This window comes from Lynx rufus, unplaced genomic scaffold (genome assembly GCF_022079265.1).
Source record: "Lynx rufus isolate CCGP_SWC_20201006 ecotype Redwood Valley unplaced genomic scaffold, mLynRuf1.p SCAF_3, whole genome shotgun sequence".
Classification (NCBI taxonomy): Eukaryota; Metazoa; Chordata; class Mammalia; order Carnivora; family Felidae; genus Lynx; species Lynx rufus.
Genome location: NW_025814845.1, coordinates 174261050 through 174281046, shown reverse-complemented (window position 1 = coordinate 174281046; position 19997 = coordinate 174261050). Strand labels below are relative to the sequence as shown.

General features: G+C 39.1%; 1 protein-coding gene across 3 annotated transcripts in view; it reads left to right on the top strand.

Annotated features, from left to right (window-relative positions):
• Nucleotides 1-2204: 2204 nt before the first annotated feature.
• The window catches only part of UBXN8 (UBX domain protein 8), a 28566-nt gene continuing 10773 nt past the window's right edge, over nucleotides 2205-19997 (top strand). For 2 of the 3 annotated variants that reach the window (XM_047090936.1, XM_047090935.1), the window contains exons 1-4: nucleotides 2213-2435; nucleotides 10821-10943; nucleotides 13979-14049; nucleotides 19216-19338. In XM_047090936.1, the coding sequence (XP_046946892.1) occupies nucleotides 2348-2435; nucleotides 10821-10943; nucleotides 13979-14049; nucleotides 19216-19338 (405 nt within the window). In that variant the 5' untranslated portion in view covers nucleotides 2213-2347. Of the gene's footprint in view, nucleotides 2436-10820; nucleotides 10944-13978; nucleotides 14050-19215; nucleotides 19339-19997 lie in introns of all 3 variants that reach the window. The other variant, XM_047090938.1, reaches the window with a different exon arrangement.

The following is a 19997-nucleotide window of genomic DNA, read 5'->3' as shown; positions in this document are numbered from 1 at the left end:
ATTATACCATGCACTATATCCAATCCCAAATGAATCAAAACAGATGAGTCAAACAGGCCCACCTTAAACCACTCCAACCAAAACTCCAAAACCTCATAAAATTCACTCTTGACCTCCTCTCTGAGACACTACTAAGATTTTGTCAAAATAGTATTCTCACTTAATGCAGTAAGAAATTTGGTTTTACTCAAACAGGTTATACTGGTCGCCTTTTTCGAGGAGGTAGCTAGCAGTAGACAATCACAGTGAACCTTGTTCATAATCAACAAGGTTTGGAAAATGTGTATGACCCCAAGCAAATCTGGAGTACTTGCAAGCCTCCACTTTATTGTCTTGACAGATGTCTGGAGCCATCAATAGATGAAATTAAGAATATAGAAAGCCAGGGGCGCCTGGGTGGCGCAGTCGGTTAAGCGTCCAACTTCAGCCAGGTCACAATCTCGCGGTCCGTGAGTTCGAGCCCCGCGTCAGGCTCTGGGCTGATGGCTCAGAGCCTGGAGCCTGTTTCTGATTCTGTGTCTCCCTCTCTCTCTGCCCCTCCCCCGTTCATGCTCTGTCTCTCTCTGTCCCCCAAAAAATAAATAAACGTTGAAAAAAAAATTGAATAATAAAAAAAAAAGAATATAGAAAGCCAGAGAATGAAAAAAAATAATAAAGGAGGAAATCATACCAAAATGAAGATGGTAAGAGCTGTACAACTTTTTTTCCTGTCTTCCCGCAGACAACAAATGAGAATTTCTGAATGAGTTGATACATTTAATTATTTAATTGGTATTACGTGTTATGATTTATATTACTTCACCCCGATTGATTTTGAGATTGTGCCCTCCTAGTTTTCACCTTCACTTTCAGGACAAAATTCTTAGCCTATACACAAAGCAAAGTCCCCTGTGGGCCTAGCTCCAACATACCTACACACCTTTATTCGAGCTTTAAACTGCAATATTGTAAACTCCTAAATACTTCTTCATATTTAAACTATTAAATATTCAAACTGTAGTTCCCTACATTCAGTTTCCTAAACTTGAAATCCCACTCTCCCTGTGGTCCTCATTCCCCTCTCAAGTTTAAAGCCCTTCCCTCCAGGCCCTCGGGGTAGGGTTCGCAGGAGCGTGTGTGTATCCCTATCATAGGGCTCAGGTGCTGTATTGCATTTATCTGTTTACAAGACTAGTTAACTGAGTTGTTTTTTTTTTTAATTTTTATTTATTTTTGAGACAGAGAGAGACAGAGCATGAGCGAGAGAGGGAGACACAGAATCCGAAGCAGGCTCCGGGCTCCGAGCCAACAGCACAGAGCCCGACACGAGGCTCTAACTTGCCAACCGCGAGATCATGACCTGAGCCAAAGTCGGACGCTCAACCGACTGAGCCACCCAGGCGCCCCTAGTTAACTGAGTTTCTTGAGGACAAATTCGGTAATTTACATATATTTGAATCTCCCAGAGTTCTACAGCACCAGGGGAACCGTGGGGTTCAATAAACGTCAGTTGGACTCAGTGGAAGGGTGAGGTAGCAGGATTGACGGATGGGTCAGAAAACGAAATTTCAAGCATTAAATTGTGTAAATTGTGAGGACCACCACAGCTTAACTGAGTTGTAGTTTGGCAGAAGCGCCACGGAGGTAAGTCATGGGATGGCAATGAGGTCATAGAACTGTGAGGCCAAATTTAGTCATTAACAATAACACCTATTGGCAAAACTGAGACGCAGAGCAAGGGGTAGCGGGACTCCAAGGGTCTCCAGGATCTTGAATTAGGTGCCAGGCCCCACTTTACAAGCATCTTCCCACAGTAATAAGAGGCCGCGGATGAGGCCGGGAACCGTTAGGATGATAAGGAAGGGGCTTCAGCAGAGGAGTGCTTAGTAGCTCCGACCCAAAAGCCCGCAGTCGCCTCCTAGGACACAAGGCCGAGGCACGGGGGCTGCCTTCTCACAGCGTCAACAGCCCGTACACTTTCCTCTTCCGGTACATTTTACTCTTGAGAGTTCTTTTTCACAGCTTCCACAGAGTCCAAAAGGGCGAGCGCTGCGGGCCTTGACTCTGGGGAGCTGCCGCGCTAGCGCCCAAGCTTTGCTTTCACAAGATTGGGCTAGGCGGGCTGCCAGACTGCCTATCTCTCCGGGACACCATGTGACGTGGGGGGAATGACTTGCATTTCTAATAACATAAGGCTACAGACTAGGAGTTCAAAACAGGGGCTTATCTCAGTCGAACCAAACGCCGGGCTTCAGGGTCTAGCTCTCCCCGAAAACCCCTCCCATAGCAAGGGCTCCACATCACCTTCCAACAGAAGGCGCAACCGGAAGGGGAGGGCCTCCCGCCCGGACGCGGGGCTCCCGCTATCATGGCTTCTCGTGGGGTCGTTGGCATTTTCCTCTTCTCTGCTCTCCCCCTCTTGTGTCTAGAGCTCCGGCGTGGGATCCCGGATCTAGGTAACTGTTGACTTTTTCCTTCTGACGCTCGCATCCGCGTAACTATCCCATGAGTGTTGCGTAAGGTTCCAGTCTCATGGCCACGTCGCCTCCGGGCGGCTTAGACTACGAATCCCAGGCTGCATAGCGCCTTCCTCTCTTCCGGCGCCGGGGCCCCACTCCAGGGAGCAAGACTCTCAGGGCTTTGAGGAGGCTGACTTCTCTTCGCGGAGAAAGTGTCTTTCCAGTTTTGTGTGCAAGGAGACAGAAGCTGGCAGAAAGCACAGGAACATATGTAGACACTACTTTCATATTGTTTTGAATGCTCACAAGGGAACAGGTGACGTGATGTAGGCCTTCTGAGGAATTTAAGCAGAGATTTAAATTATACGAAGCCTGGGCCAAAAACATTCTAGACCAAAGGAATTGACAAATTGGAGAAAAAGGATGAAGACCACTGTGAATGGATCAAGAAGACTAAAGGGGAGAGTGGATCGAGTTAATAACATTCACTGACCACCTCTTATAAACCTAACTAAGTGCTGTTTATTCATTATTTCTTCCAGTCTGTATTATAACCATGGTGTGGGTGGGGTATAATCCCCATTTTACACTTGAAGAAACTGAGATTTAGGGAGGGTTATTGGAGGGGTGCCTGGCTGGCTCAGTCAGTAGAGCATGTGACTCATGATCTTGGGATGGTGAGTTCAAGCCCCACTTTGGCCCTAGGGATTACTGGATAGATGGATGGATGATGGATGCAGATATAGATAGATAGTCGCTGGATTCTGTGGAGGATGTTTTGGAGGGAGGCTGTAGTGGAAGCAGTGGAGCAAGTGAGTTTCTAGAAATAGATAAGTAGTGATGATGGCCTGGACTAGGATGATAACAGCGATGGAGTGTGCACAGATTTGGGATATTTACAAAGTAGAATCCACAGGATTTGTGGATGGATTAATGTTTGGGTGAGGGAAAGGAGGGATTCAAGGATAACTCCTTCAAGTGAATTTGAACAACCCTAAGTACTTGGTAGTGCCCGGGATAAAAGGGAAACTGAGAGGAAAATGGTGGGCCTGTGGAGAATCAGTCCTTTTTTGGATATATTAGTCATGGGTTTACATGCATGTCTCCCTTATACTCATTTCTAAAGTTTGAGATCCTGATGAAACTTAGCTTTGTATATTTCCTCTCTCCCTACTCAGGTACTTGGAAATGTTGCTTGAAATAACTTAAAATGCTTTTTTAAAAAATCTTCAAAGTCCTTTTAGAAACCTCCTACTCACTCAGTCTATATAGGAATCTAACAAGACCTTTATCCAAATGATATACAGAAATGTTAAATTCACGCTTATCTAGTCCAGAATTTACATGCTCCCCCCCCTTGTCTTTTCAGCATCCACCTCTGTTCTGTTAATTTAGAATCTCTTCTACTTTGCACTAACGTTTAAGTCACTGATCAATGAGAAGATAGTTACGGAAGGTTGCAGAAGGAAATCTCACATAATCAGCTCTGACAACAGGAGAATATGCTTTTTGAAGGCAGAGCCCACATCTAATCTGTTTTTGTGTTCCCATCAAATATCACAATGCCTATTTATTTTTTAATTTTTTTCTTTTTTAAAATAGGCTCCATGCCCAATTGGGGGCTTAAAGTCATGATCCCAAGATCAAGAGTCACATGCTCTACCGATTGAGCCAGCCAGGTGCCCCGACAATGTCTAATTTAATAAAGCAGGCCTAAAATTCTAGAAAATGCAACTGGATTCCTGGTAGCATCTCCATCTAGTTCCTGATTTTTTTTTTACTTAATTCCTTTCTCCTAGAAACCTCTCAGTTGTGAACTGATGGTTGTTTACTTTGGTTTCTTTTTTTTTTTTTTAAGATTTTATTATTATTATCTTTTTTTAAGTTCATTTTATATATTTTGGGAGGGAGGGAGAGAGTGTGAGTGGATGAGGGGCAGAGAGAATGGGAGAGAGGGAATCCCAAACAGGCTCTGTGCTGTCAACGCAGGGCCTGACAAAGGGCCTGATCCCACGAACCAAGAGATCATGACCTGTGCCCAGATTGAGTTGGACCACTGACTCAACCACCTAGGCACCACTATTACTATTATTTTTTAAGAAATCTCTACACCCAATGTGGGGCTCAAACTTAGAACCCTGAGATTAAGAGTCTCATGCTCTATCAGCTGAACCAGCCAGGTACCCCTGCTTTGCTTTCTTGATATTTGTTTTCCAGATATCCAGTAACAGTATATACTTATAGTTACTTTTAGCTGGGGCGGCTAATTGGAAAACTAGAATTCCTAGACCCATTCATTCAACTGGGCTGTATTTTTGGACAAACATTGAAAAATGGTTCCTATCTTTTTTCTACTGTGTAAAAGCCTTCATTGTCAGTACATTTTTACTTGTACTTAAAGCTAAATATTTTAATAAAAAAATTTTTTTTTAATTTTTTTTTCAATGTTTATTTATTTTTGGGACAGAGAGAGACAGAGCATGAACAGGGGAGGGGCAGAGAGAGAGGGAGACACAGAATCGGAAACAGGCTCCAGGCTCTGAGCCATCAGCCCAGAGCCCGACACGGGGCTCGAACTAACGGACTGCGAGATCGTGACCTGGCTGAAGTCGGACGCTTAACCGACTGCGCCACCCAGGTGCCCCTAAAAAATTTTTTTTTAATGTTTATTTATTTTTGAGAAACAGAGAGAGAGACAGACAGAATAGGAGCAGGGGAGGGGCAGAGAGAGAGGGAGATACAGAATCCAAAGCAAGCTCCAGGCTCTGAGCTATCAGCACAGAGCCCGTCTTGGGGCTCTAACTCCCAGACCACGAGATCCTGACTGGAGCCGAAGTCGGCTGCTTAACCAACTGAGCCAGCCAGGCACATCAAGCTAAGTATTTTAATGCTGCTTCCTCACATTTGTTATTCTTTGAAGTGTCTTGCACATGGGCTCTTGAGAATATGGACCAAAAAAACCCCCAAAAAGCCAATTTAATAAAAAAAGTTTTACTTGAGGGGCGCCTGGGTGGCTCAGTTGGTTAAGCGGCCGACTTCGGCTCAGGTCATGATCTTGCAGTCCGTGAGTTCGAGCCCCGCGTCGGGCTCTGTGCTGACAGCTCAGAGCCTGGAGCCTGTTTCAGATTCTGTGTCTCCCTCTCTCTGACCCTCTCCCGTTCATGCTCTGTCTCTCTCTGTCTCAAAAATAAATAAACGTTAAAAAAAAATTAAAAAAAAAGTTTTACTTGAAAGACGTAAACAAACATAAGTCTAGTTCTTTTATATTCCCATATGATGTTTGCAAATTGCTTGCTTGTTAGAACAAAAAGCAGTATCATGGAACATAAATCCCGTAACTCAGTGGTTTCTCTAAATACCAATACTCTAGGTATTACATTACTTTTGTAATAGCCAGAAATACCCTAGATTTAATTAGATGTTGTCTTGAACAACTCTTGAATCAACAGCTAATGCTGGCAAAAAGTTGGAGGACTGTGAGGCAAAACAAAAGAAGTATTTAAACAGCTTTAAGTTGCTTTATTTTTAAAGGATAAAATATATATTGAGGTTTTTTGTTTTTTTTTTTTTTTAATTTTTTTTTTTCAACGTTTATTTATTTTTGGGACAGAGAGAGACAGAGCATCAACAGGGGAGGGGCAGAGAGAGAGGGAGACACAGAATCGGAAACAGGCTCCAGGCTCTGAGCCATCGGCCCAGAGCCTGACGTGGGGCTCGAACTCACAGACCGCGAGATCGTGACCTGGCTGAAGTCGGACGCTTAACCGACTGCGCCACCCAGGCGCCCCGAGGTTTTTTTTTTTAAGGTTATTTTTTTATTTTGAGAGAGAGGGCACACCAGCGGGTAGGGGCAGAGACAGAAGGAACGAGGATCTCAAGAAGGCTCCCCACTGTTGTTTAGAGCCTGATGCAGGCTCACGAACCATGAGATCATGACCTGAGCTGAAACCAAGAGTTAGACACTTAACTGACTGAGCCACCCAGTCACCTCTATATATTGGTTTTCAGTTAAAAGAAAATATTTATCACAAGTGTAGAAAACTATACTTGAATAAAAATAAATATTTAAGTGTGTATATATAAATCATTTTTTAATCTTTAATTGACTACCAGCCCTGATCACATAGGCAAGATGGTTCTTCTGTACCTCTGCCTGGTGACTTTTGAGAACTACGAAACTAAAAACTCCTGGAGGGTAGAAACCATTTCTAACCCAACTTTATACCTGCTCCTTAACCATTTAGCAATGGTGTATTACACCATAAGTACTTACCATAAGTAAGTACTGATTACATTTTTTCTCATTTAATTTTCATCTTTGTTTTTAAAAGAAGACCAAATACTAAAGTTTGACTTTTTTCTAGGTGTTTATAGAATGATTTTATTTTCAAATAACCGAGTAAATATTGAGGAATAGAGAGGTACACAGTTGCATAATTGAACTGTGAGAAATATGAATTTGGTGTTTTTGAATGACTGTTTTTAAATAGAACTACAATTTGAGAGGTGCCTGGCTGGCTCAGTTGGTAGATCGTGTGACTCTTGATCTCAGGATTGTGAGTTCAAGTCCCATGTTGGGTATAGAAACTACTTAAAAAAATAAAAATAAATCTTTAAGTGAATGAATGAACAAACTAGAATTTGACAAGATGCTAATGTCACAATTTAATTCCCAATGGGATAATTTTACCTACCTCTCTGGACAGAGGGAAACCAGAATTTATGCATTATTGATAATCATAATGTTTATAAGTGTAGTCAGTCATATGAATTCTACCTATATTCATAAGACCGAAGATGTTCTAAAATTGTTTTTTGAAAACTTATTCTGGTAATAATCAACCATGATGAATTTTATCTCACAAAGGAGAGTATGTGAAAAAAATCATAAGACAGTTGCTTAACTTTTACTATTCTTTATTACTACAAATAATCTTCTTAATGCCTTACTATTTGTTATTAGTATCAAGGAAAGTAAGGGGGATTCTGTCAAACATTTAAAGAAGAGTTAACACCTATTCTTTTGAAGCTGTTCCAAAAAGCAGAAATGGAAGGAAAGCTTCCAAACTCATTCTATGAGGCCAACACTAGCTTGATTCCAAAACCAGACAAAGACCTCACTAAAAAGGAGAACTATAGACCAATTTCCTTGATGAACATGGATGCAAAAATTCTCAACAAGATACTAGCCGACCAGATCCAACAATATATTGAAAGAATTATTCACCACGATCAAGTGGGATTTATACCTGGGATGCAGGGCTGGTTCAATATTCACAAATCAATGTGATACATCACATTAATAATTTTTTTTTAATGTTTATTTATTTTTGGGAGAGAGACAGAGTGTGAGTGGGGGAGGAGCGGAGAGAGAGGGAGACACAGAATCTGAAGCAGGCTCCAGGCTCTGACCTGTCAGCACAGAGCCCAATGCGGGGTTCGAACTCACAAACCATGAGGTCATGACCTGAGCTGAAGCCGGACGCTTACTGACTGAGCCACCCAAGCATCCTGATACATCACATTAATAAAAGAAAGAGTAAGAACCACATGATCCTCTCAATAGATGCAGGGAAAGTATTTGACAAAATACAGCATCCTTTCTTGATAAAAACCCTCAAGAAAGTAGGGATAAAAGGATCATACCTCAAGATCATAAAGCCATATATGAAAGACCCACCGCTAACATCATCCTCAATGGGGAAAAAACAGATCTTTCCCCCTAAAGTCAGGAACACAAGAATGTCCATTCTCACCACTGTTATTCAAAATAGTGTTGAAAGTCCTAGCGTCAGCAATCAGACAACATAAAGAAATAAAAGGCATCCAAATAGACAAGAAGGAAGTCAAACTTTCACTCTTCACAGATGACGATATTCTATGTGGAAAACCCAAAAGATTCCACTAAAAAACTGCTAAAACTGATCCATGAATTCAGCAAAGTCTCAGGATATAAAATCAATACACAGAAATCAGTTGCATTTCTCTACACCAATAATGAAGCAGCAGAAAGAGAAATCAAGGTATTGATCCCATTTTCAGTTACATCAAAAATCATGAAATACCTAGGAATAAACCTAACCAAAGAAGTGAAAAATCTGTACACTGAAAACTATTAGAAAGCTTATGAAAGAAATTGAAGAAGACACAAAAAAAATGGAAAAACATTCCATGCTCATGGCTTGGAAGAATATTGTTAAAATGTCGATACTACCCAAAGCAATCTACATATTCAATGCAATCCCTATCAAAATAACACCAACATTCTTCACAGAGGTAGTACAAACAATCCTAACATTTGTATGGAAGTAGAAAAGACCCCAAATAGCCAAAGCAATCCTAAAAAAGAAAACCAAGGCTGGAGGCATCACAATTCCAGACTTCAAGATGTATTACAAAGTTGTAATTATCAAGACAGTATGGTACTGGCACAAAACAGACACATGGATCAATGGAACAGAATAGAGAATCCAGAAATGGACCCACAAACATATGGCCAACTGATGTTTGACAAAGCAGGAAAGAATATCCAATGGAATAAAGATAGTCTTTTTAGCAAATGGTGTTGGAAAAACTGGACAGCAACATGTAAATGAATGAACCTGGACCACATTCTTATACCATACACTAAAATAAACTCAAAATGGATGAAAGACCTAAATGTAAGACAGGAAGCCATCAAAGTCTTAGAGGAGAAAGCAGGCAAAAACCTCTTTTATCTTGGCCACAGCAATTTCTTACTTAACATGTCTCCGGAGGCAAGGGAAACAAAAGCAAAAATGAACTATTGGGACCTCATCAAAATAAAAACTTTCTGCGCAGTGAAGGAAACAGTCAGCAAAACTAAAAGGCAACTGACAGAATGGGAGAAGGTATTTGCAAATGACATATCAGATAAAGGGTTAGTATCTAAAAATCTACGAAGAACTTATCAAACTCAACACCCAAAAAACATGATCCAGTGAAGAAATGGTCAAAAGACACTTTTGCATGAATAGACACTTTTGCAAAGAAGATATCCAGATGGCTAACAGACACATGAAAAAATGCTCAGCATCACTCATCATCAGGGAAACACAAATGAAAACCACAATGAGATACCAACTCACACCTTTAAGAATGGCTAACATTAACAACTCAGGCAATGACAGATGTTGACAAGGATGCGGAGAAAGAGGAACCCTTTTGCGTTGCTGGTGGGAATACAAACTGGTGCAGCCACTCTGGAAAACTGTATGGAGGTTCCTCAAAAAATCAAAACTAGAGGGGCGCCTGGGTGGCGCAGTCGGTTAAGCGTCCGACTTCAGCCAGGTCACGATCTCGCGGTCCGTGGGTTCGAGCCCCGCGTCGGGCTCTGGGCTGACTGCTCAGAGCCTGGAGCCTGTTTCCGATTCTGTGTCTCCCTCTCTCTCTGCCCCTCCCCCGTTCATGCTCTGTCTCTCTCTGTCCCAAAAATAAATAAACGTTGAAAAAAAATTAAAAAAAAAAAATCAAAACTAGAACTACCCTATGACCCAGCAATTGCACTGCTAGGTATTTATCTAAAGGATACAGATGTCCTGTTTCAAAGGGGCACATGCACCCCAATGTTTATAACAGTGTTATTGAGAGTAGCCAAAGTTCATTGACTGATGAATGGATAAAGAGGATGTGGTATACAATGAAATATTACTCGGCAGTCAAAAATAATGAAGTCTTGCTATTTGCAACAATGTGGATGGAACTAGAGTGTATTATGCTAAGTGAAATTAGAGAAAGACAAATATCATATGACTTCACTCGTGGGATTTAAGATACAAAATAGATGAACATAAGGGAAGCAAAAATAATATGAAAACAGGGAGAGGGACAAAACAGACTTTTTTTTTTAAGTTTATTTATTTTGAGAGAGAGAGAATGCAAACGGGAGGAGGAGAGAGAGAGCGAGAGGGAGAGAATCCAAAGGAGGGCACAGAGCCCAATGCAGGTCTTAAACTCATGAACCGTGAGATCATGACCTGAGCTGAAACCAATAGTTGGATGCTTAACTGACTGAGCCACCCAGGTGCCCCAAAACATAAGAGACTCTTAAATACAGAGAACAAACTGAGGGTTGCTGGAGGGGTTTTGGGTGGGGTGATGGGCTAAATGGTCAAGGGTCATTAAGGAGGACACTTGTTGGGATGAGCACTGGGTGTTATATGTAGGGGATGAATCACTGGGATTCTACTCCTGAAATCACAATTGCACTGTATGCTAACTAACTTGGATATAAATTTTAAAAAATAATATAAATTCAATTTAAAATTTTAATTTTAATATAAATATAAATTAAAATTTTTAAAAAGGAAAATATTTTGAACTTTAATTATTATTATTCTTTTTTTTTCTTACTTTTTTAAGGAGTTAAAGATCTAATTTTGCTGTGTGGCCGGATTTTCTTACTACTTGCTCTTCTTACTTTAATTATTTCTGTGACTACCTCATGGCTTAATTCATTTAAATCTTCCCAAGTGTATCTGAAAGGTAAGTTTATTGTTTATGCTACCCTTTTATAATTTTCTACTCTTTAGAGTATTTTATTTATTTATTTATTCTAGGATTTTGCATAATTAGAACCATTTACTGTTAATTTGTGACATATAATTTCAGCTGATCATTACTTTAGTCTTGATTTTTAATGGACTATAAATCCCAACATTTTTATGGGAAATTGTACATTATCCTTGTATACACATTTGAAATGATAGCATTTCTATATTGATACATTGCAAATTCTCTGATTTTAAGTTGTGCAGTTTCATTGTTCTTTGAGGTTTATGTTTTCAGTTTATAAACTATTCAACAAATGGTCATGTTTTCTACCGTTAATCTGTAGAGGCTTTTCAACCTAATTTATTTTTCCTTTCACTTTGGCAGTTTTTGTTTACATACTTACCTATAGAGTTAAGTGCTTACTCTTAATTTTAGGAAACCATGCTTGTTCTTATTTTATGTTTGATAAGCAAAAAATTTTACTGTAATTTTGGTAAGTAAAAATTTGTCAAGGCCTTTGACAATGTTAAAAGTGTTAGAAGCCTTTTAAAACAATATTGTAGTTCACTTCAGAAAAGATGAATCCTAAAACTAAAGCCTAAATTTTTACATCCTTTTACAAAGAAGCTTGCCAGTAGTGATTTTGGTACATTGTGTTTCATTTTGCTACTTATTTAAATGTAAATAAATGACAGGAAAATAAGCAGTGCTTAATTTATAGCCTTTCCAAATTAACCATGAATATAACCATAATCCTAAAAGGTTATACTGTTCAACCCAAACATAAAAGGCAATCTAGATGTTTTAGGGTCTCTCAATCATAGATTTTTGAAATTCTTTTCTTCTTTTGGTAATTATTTGATGTCTTATACTTCAAATTATCCATTGGAAAATTAAATAAGAGCATTGTAACTTCTCTTGGAAATTTCGTGTTAAGTGCATTTGACATCAGGAGGATATTTGCTGCAGGCATTAAATGGTCAAATATTCTATATTTTATAAATAAGGGAAACGTGTATTTGACATAGTTTTTGTAGTTTAAATTGTACCTTTTTATCGTTGGAGTGTACATCATTCTGGTACATTTACGGATTAAAGATTTTGAGACATAGTCATCACTGAAGGCTAAAACTATTTAAGAAGTAATTAAGACTATGTAAAGTGCTTAATTATTGTCAGATTTCCTTTAAATGAGTAAAAAATCCGCATATTTATACGCTTTGTATCTTCCCTAGTGTCATCAGATATTGAGATACCAGACTTCAGATTCATCCAAAACTTTAATCCTCCATGTTTTGTAAAGATTTGCATGATGAAGTGTATCACAAGTTCAGAAGCAGTCAGTTCTCAGTGGCTTTAAGGATTAAAGACCTTTGGGGAACCTATTTGGCTCAGTCAGTAGAGCATGTGACTCTTGATCTCAGGGTCATGAGTTCAAGTCCCATGCTGGGTGTGGAGCCTACTTAAAAAGAAAAAAGGGATTAAAGCCCCTTAATCACCTGCTATTGACTTATTTAGAAACTATATTCTTTGATTCAGAGTCAGAAGGGGAGTCTTAAGATCACTAAGTCTAACTCATCACATAGCAAGTTAGTGGCCAGACTAGACCTTCTGCTTTCCTATGTGCTTTGCTGCCCTAATCTTTCCTTAATAAACTTGAGGATATATTTATTGCCAGGAGAGAAAGTTGTTGACAGAAAGGAACACTCCTATTTAAGGAGCCAGGCAGGTTAAAGGATGTATTTTCCAAAAAGATGTCTAATTCCTCAAGGGAATACAGTTAAATGAAATTAATTCAAATGAAACTTAGTGTACCTAGAATAAAAAAGGTTATACAACAGCAAATATTCTTTCTCTTGCCATTCAGTGGCTAATAACCTAATATTGGTTCAGTCATGGGAGTTTCCAAGCAAGGAAGCAAGGCATGTTGCTTATATGTGTGTATGAATTTTTTTTAAAGCTTTTTTTTTTTTTTTGAGAGAGAGAGAGTGGGGGAGACGTAGAGAGAGAGGGAGAGAAGGAATCCCAAGTAGGCTCCACACCATCAGTGCAAAGCCTGACTTGGGGCTCAAATCCACGAACTGTGGGATCACCTGAGCCGAAACCAAGAGTCAGAGGCTCAACCCACTGAGCCACCCAAGTGCCCTGTGTGTGTTTTTTTTTTTTTAAAGTAGGCTCCATGCCCAATGTGGGGCTTGAACTCATGACCCTGGGATGAAGTCAGATGCTCTACCCACTGAGCCAGCCAGGTGCCCCTTTATTTATTTTTAAAAGACTTTATTTTTAAGTAATCTGTATACCTAATGTGGGGTTCAAACTCACAACCCCGAGATCAAGAGTCACACATGGGGCGCCTGGGTGGCTCAGTTGGTTTAGCATCCAACTTCAGCTCAGGTCATGATCTCGCAGTTTGTGAGTTCGAGCCCCACATCGGGCTCTGCTGAGAGCTCAGAGCCTGGAGCCTGCTTCAGATTCTGTGTCCCCCTCTCTCTCTGCCCCTCCCCTGCTCACACTCTTGTCTCTCTTTCATTCAAAAATAACTAAACATTAAAAAAAAAAAAAAAAAAGAGTTGCACACTCCACTGACTGAGTTAACCAGGCGCCCAGGTATGATGCTTTTACTGTCATGTCAAGGGTGACCAAATGGCACACATGCCTACAGGGCAGCATTCTCCACTTCATGTGCAGAAATGGGCTTTCATGCCATGTCTTGGAGCTGCTGAAGCCCTAGCATGAAAAATCCAATATAATCATTCTTGAAGCCTCCTCACCAAAACTATGACATATGATATTAATGAATGTTAGAGAATTTTTGTTTCAGAACAGACCGTTTCTTACAGATTTTACTTGTGGATTTCTTTGTTTGAACTGTCTGCATGTACCTCATTTTCATCATTTGAAAAACAGTCTGTTTTTTGAAGGCTTGTCTCTCCCAAAATGTTATCTACAGACTACTTTCAGAGAAAACAGCATTCAACTTACGATATTTGGGAATTAAAAAGCATTTTTATGTTTTGATGTCTTAGAAGAAGAAGAGAAGAATGAAAAAAGGCAAAAACTTGTCAGGAAAAAACAACAAGAGGCACAGGGTGAAAAGGTAAAGCATAATTTTTAGAGAGTATATATAAAGAGAATACAGAACATCTTGGGGCATTTAAAATCGAGGTCTGTTGCTTTCTGCATTTGTGCTTGGACTTTTTTTTTAAGTTTATTTATTTTGAAAGAGAGAGAGAACATGCTCACATGTGAGAGTGGGGGGCAGGGTGCAGAGAGAGAGGAGAGAGGTAATCCCAAACAGGCTCTGTGTTCTCAGTGCAGAGCCTGACTGGGGGTCAAACTCACGAACTGTAAGATCATGACTTCAGCTGAAATCAAGAATCAGATGCTTAACTGACTAAGCCACCCAGGTGCCCCATGTGCTCAGATTTTTTAATTATTGAGGTCAAATTCACATGACTTAAAATTAACCAATTAAAAAAAATTAACCAATTTAAAATGTACAATTCAGTGGCATTTAGAACATTTGCAGTGTTATGCAATCACTACCTCTCTCTAGTTCCAAAACATTTTCTTTACCCCAAAACAAGACCCCGTACCTATTAAATAGTTTCTGTTTATATGGATTTATGTATTCTGGATATTTCATTTGAGTGGAATCACATAATATGTGACCTTTTGTGTTTGCCTTCTTTCACTTAGAATAATGTTTTCTGGGGTTCATCCATATACATGTATCAGTACCTCATTCCTTTTTTGCAGGTAAATAATATTTCATTGTATGGATGTATCAAAACTTGTTTATCAGGGGCGCCTGGGTGGCTCAGTCGGTTAAGCGGCCGACTTCGGCTCAGGTCATGATCTCGCGGTCCGTGAGTTCGAGCCCCACGTTGGGCTCTGTGCTGACAGCTCAGAGCCTGGAGCCTGTTTCCGATTCTGTGTCTCCCTCTCTCTGACCCTCCCCCGTTCATGCTCTGTCTCTCTCTGTCTCAAAAATAAATAAACGTTAAAAAAAAATTAAAAGAAAAAAACTTGTTTATCAGTTCATTTGCTGATGCACATTTAGGTTGTCTCCACCTTTGGGCTGTTGTGAATAGTGCTGCTATGAATATTTGGACACAATTCTTTGAGTACCTGTTTTCAGTTCTTTTGGGCATATATATATAGGAGTGGAATTGCTGGGTCATCTGGTAATTCTGTGTTTACCTTTTTGAGGAACCACCAAACTGTTCTCTACACCAGCTATTCCATTTTATATTCTCACCAATTTCTGAGGGTCCCAATTTCTCCATTTCCTCACGGACATATATTTTCCCACCCCCACCTCCTTTTAAATATTCATTGTAGTGGCGCCTGGGTGGCTCAGTTGGTTAGGTGTCTGACTCTTGATTTTGGCTCAGATCTTGAGGTTCGTGAGTTCAAGCCCTGTGTCCCTGCCTGGGATTTTCTCTCTCTGCCTCTTTCTCTGCCCCTCCCATGTACTCTCTCTCTCAAAACAATAAATTCTCATTGTGATGAGCATGAAGTGGTATCACATTGTGGTTTTGATTTGCATTTCCCTAATGACTAATAATGTTGAATGTCTTTTCATATGCTTGCTGGAGAATGTCTATTCTTATGTCTTCTCTGCAGAAATGTCTGTTCAAGTTCTTTGCCCATTTTTGGGTTGTGTTGTCTTTTTTTTTTTTTAAATGAGAGTTCTTTATGTATTCTGGATACTAGACTCTTATCAGATACATAATTTCCAAGTATTTTCTCCAATTGTGTGGGTTCTCTTCATTATTTTGATATTGTCCATTGATGCACAAAAGTTTTGATGAAATCCAGTTATTTCTTTTGTTGCTCATGCTTTTGGTGTCCATTGCCAAATCCATTGTCCCTCTAAGAATCCATTGCCAAATTGAAAGCCATGATGATTTACCCCTATATATTTTCTTTCAAGAGTTGTATAGTTGTAAAAAGAAAAAAAAAAGAGTTGTATAGTTGTAGCTTTTATATTTAGGTTACTAATCCACTTTGAGTATATAGTGTGTATATATTTTTGTATATAGTGTGAGGTGGGGATTCAGTTTCTTTTTTTAATATTGTTTTGGCTATTTGGGGCTCTTTACACTTTCAAATAAATTTGAGTTGGCTTTTCCATTTCTGTAAAAAAGGCCTTTGTGATTTTTGAGAAGGATTACATCAAAATCCATAGATTGCTTTGGGGAGTTTTGACATTTTATATTAAGTCTTCCTTGCTTCGTGTTGACATCTTAATGATATTAAAACTTTCAACCATAAGCCTGTAATGTCTTTCCACTTATTTATATCTTTAATTTCTTCCAACAATATTTTATAGGTTTCAGTGTACATAGTTACCCTTTTGGCTAAATTTATTTCTACGTATTTTATTTTGGATGCTGTTTTAAATGTAATTGTTGTTTTAATTTCCTTTTTTGACTTTTCATTGCTAGTGTATAGAAATACAAATGGTTTTTCTGTGTTGATCTTGTACCCTGCACTTTGTTTATTATTTATTAGCTCTAGTGATTGCTGTGCATGGATTCTTTGGATTTTCTATTAAGGCAAACCTTATTTTATTGTACTTCATTTTATTGTGCTTTGCAGATACAGGTTTTTTTTGTTGTTGTTTTTTTTTTTTTACATATTGAATGTTTATGGCAACCCTACATTGAGCAAGTCTGTTGGTGCCATTTTTTTCTTTTTTTTTTTTTTTAATTTTTTTTTTTCAACGGTTTTTATTTATGTTTTTGGGACAGAGAGAGACAGAGCATGAACGGGGGAGGGGCAGAGAGAGAGGGAGACACAGAATCGGAAACAGGCTCCAGGCTCCGAGCCATCAGCCCAGAGCCCGACGCGGGGCTCGAACTCCCGGAACGCGAGATCGTGACCTGGCTGAAGTCGGACGCTTAACCGACTGCGCCACCGAGGCGCCCCGGTGCCATTTTTTTTCTAACAGCATTTGCTCACTTCGTGTCTCTGTGTTATATTTTGGTAATTGTCGCAATATTTCAAATGTTTTATTATTATATTTTTTATGGTAATCTGTGATCAGTGATTGCAACTCAATGAAAGTTCAGATAATGGTTAGCATTTTTTAACAAGAAAGTATTTTTTAATTAAGTCGTGTACTTTTTTGTAGACCTAATGCTATTGCACACTTAGTAGACTACAGTATAGTATAAACATAACTTTTTTTAAGTTTATTTATTTTGAGAGAGAAAGCACAAGTGGGGGAGGAGCAGAGACAAGGAAAGAGAGAGAAACAGCAGGGGAGGGGCAGAGAGAGAGGGGAAGAGAGAGAATCCCAAGCAGGCTCTACACTGTCAGCACAGAGCCTGATTTGGGGCTCGAACCCACAAACCATGAGATCATGACCTGAGCCTAAACCAAGAGTTGGACACTTAACTGACTGAGCCACCCAGGCATCCCTAAACATAACTTTTATATGCACTGGGAAACCAGAAAATTAATTTGACTTGCTTTATTGTGATATTTACTTTATTGCAAACTGACCTTCAATATCTCTAATATATGCCTATATAAGATCATGTCATCTGACAATAGGGATAGTTTTACTTCCTCCTTTCCAAAATGGTGTTTGTTTATTTTTCTTGCCTATTGCTCTAGCTAAAACTTCTAAATGGTGTTGAATAGTAGTGGTGAAAGCCAGTATCCTTGTGTTGTTCCTGGTCTTAGAAAGCTTTTAGTCTTTCACCACTGAATGTGATGTTAGCTACGGGTTTTTTCTAGCTACTCGTTATGTTGAGCAAGTTCCTTCCTATTCCTAGTTTCTGAGTATTTTTATCATAAAGAGTGTTGAGTTTTGTCAAATGTTTTTTCCTTATCAATTGAGATGATCATGTATTTTTTTCCCCTTTGTTTATTGATATGTATTACACTGATTGATTTTCTTATGTTGAAACGTCTTGCATTCTTGGGATGAATCACACATAGCCGGTATATAATCCTTTCAGTATGTTTTTGGATTCAGTTTGCTAGAATTTCGTTGAGGATTTTTGCATCTACATAAGAGATACTGGTTTGTACTAGTCTTGTAGTGTCTTTGCCTGGCTTTGGTATCAGGATGATGTTGACCTCATGTAATTAATTAGGAACTGTTCTTACTTTTATTTTTTGGAGTGTCAACAAGACAGTGTTAACTCTTCTTTAAAGGTTTGATAGAAGAGCACCTGGGTAGCCCGGTTGGTTGAGCATCCCACTTCTGCTCAGGCCATGATCTTGAAGTTCGTGGGTTCAGGCCTTGAGTGAGCTGACAGCTCAGAGCCTGGCACCTGCTTCAGATTCTGTGTCTCTCCCTCTCTCTGCCCCTCCTCCACTTGTGTACACACACATGCGCACGTTCTCTCTCTCTCAAAAATAGATAAACATTAAAAAATGTTTAAAGATTTGATAGAATTCACCTGTGAATCTACTTTTCTTTACTGGGAGGCTTTTAATTACTGATTCAATATCTTGTTAGGTATGTTGAGATTTCCTAATTCTTGAGTCAGTTTAGGCAATTTGTATGTTTCTAGGAGTTTGTCAACTTCATCTTGGTTTTCTGAATTGTTGGTTTACAGTTGTTCACAATATTCTTTTTCTGGCGTGCCTGGGTGGCTCACTTGGTTGAGCGTCCAACTCTTGACTTCAGCTCAGGTCATGATTTTGAAGTTTGTGAGTTCAAGCCCCACGTTGGTCTCTGCGCTGACAGTGCAAGCCTGCTTGGGATTCTGTCTCCCTCTCTATCTGCCCCTCCCTCCCAAAAAGTAAATAAATAAACTTATAAAAATAAAAACAAAAAAACCCCACCAGAATCTCCATTTCTTTTAAGCCCAAAAATATTTTCCACTTTACTATGATTAAGCTGTTCATTAACACTTTTCCAAGTGACTTCTTGCTTTGGGCATTGTGCCTTGAACAAATGGCTTTGACTTTAAGCTCCTAGAAGCCAAGCATCACATCCTATGCATCTTTGTATCCCTAGCTCGTAGTAAGTTTTTGTTGGATTGAGAACACATTAGAATATCTAGAGGCCAACTGCCAAATAAGCATAAGCATAGAACATTTGTTTTTATCTGCTTTAGGTATATATGCAGATTTTTAGAGAGTGATGTAAAAGGAGGATGCTGCTTTTTTGACAAAATTTAGTGTGACAGAAAACACAATTTGTTAACCTGTTTCTTATTTCCAACTCTATAGACCATGGAAGATCTTTGGAATGTTATGGTAATAACACCTCATTTATTATTTTTTTTAATAGGTCAGCAGATACATAGAGAATGTTCTAAAACCTCACCAGGAGATGAAATTGAGAAAACTGGAAGAGCGCTTTTATCAGATGACGGGTGAAACTTGGAAATTAAGCAATGGTCATAAACTTGGGGTTAGAAAATAGTCTCACTTTATATTTTGAATTCTGCTACTACATACATACATGCAATATATGTATATGACATATAATGTATAAGTACATATAATGTACAAGCATATTACATATTTGGGTTTTTAAAATTTCGAATGATGTTAAACTGGTCTGGTTTTTAGGAATCTTTATTGCTAATGATTGTACATAGAGCATATTTGTGTGTTGAAGGCTTAAGTGCTTTTGGTGCCCAAAGAGCATATAACCTAGATGTTTGAGAAGCTCTAACATAAAGTTGTCTTTGAGAAAACTGTTGACCAATCACCATATTTTATATGAGGAAATTCAGATCTTTCCTTAAGATCTCCAAGGTATGACAAGCTCACATTATACTCATTATGTTTCGCTCTGTTTCTATAAAGCCAAATTAACCTTTGACTCTTTTTTCCTTTGGCATTGAGTATGAACTTTTGTCATTTGCTAATGGTAGTTTTCAGCTCAAAGTTTTTTTACAGAGGAAAAACGATATTCATAAAGGAATTAAGTTTTAGGGGTGGCTGCCTGGCTCAGTTGGTAGACCATGCAACTCTTAATCTCAGGGCCACGAGTTCAAGCTCCCCCATGTTGGACCTGGAGCCTACCTAAAAAAAAAAAAAAATTAAGTTTGAGAGTAACTAGTC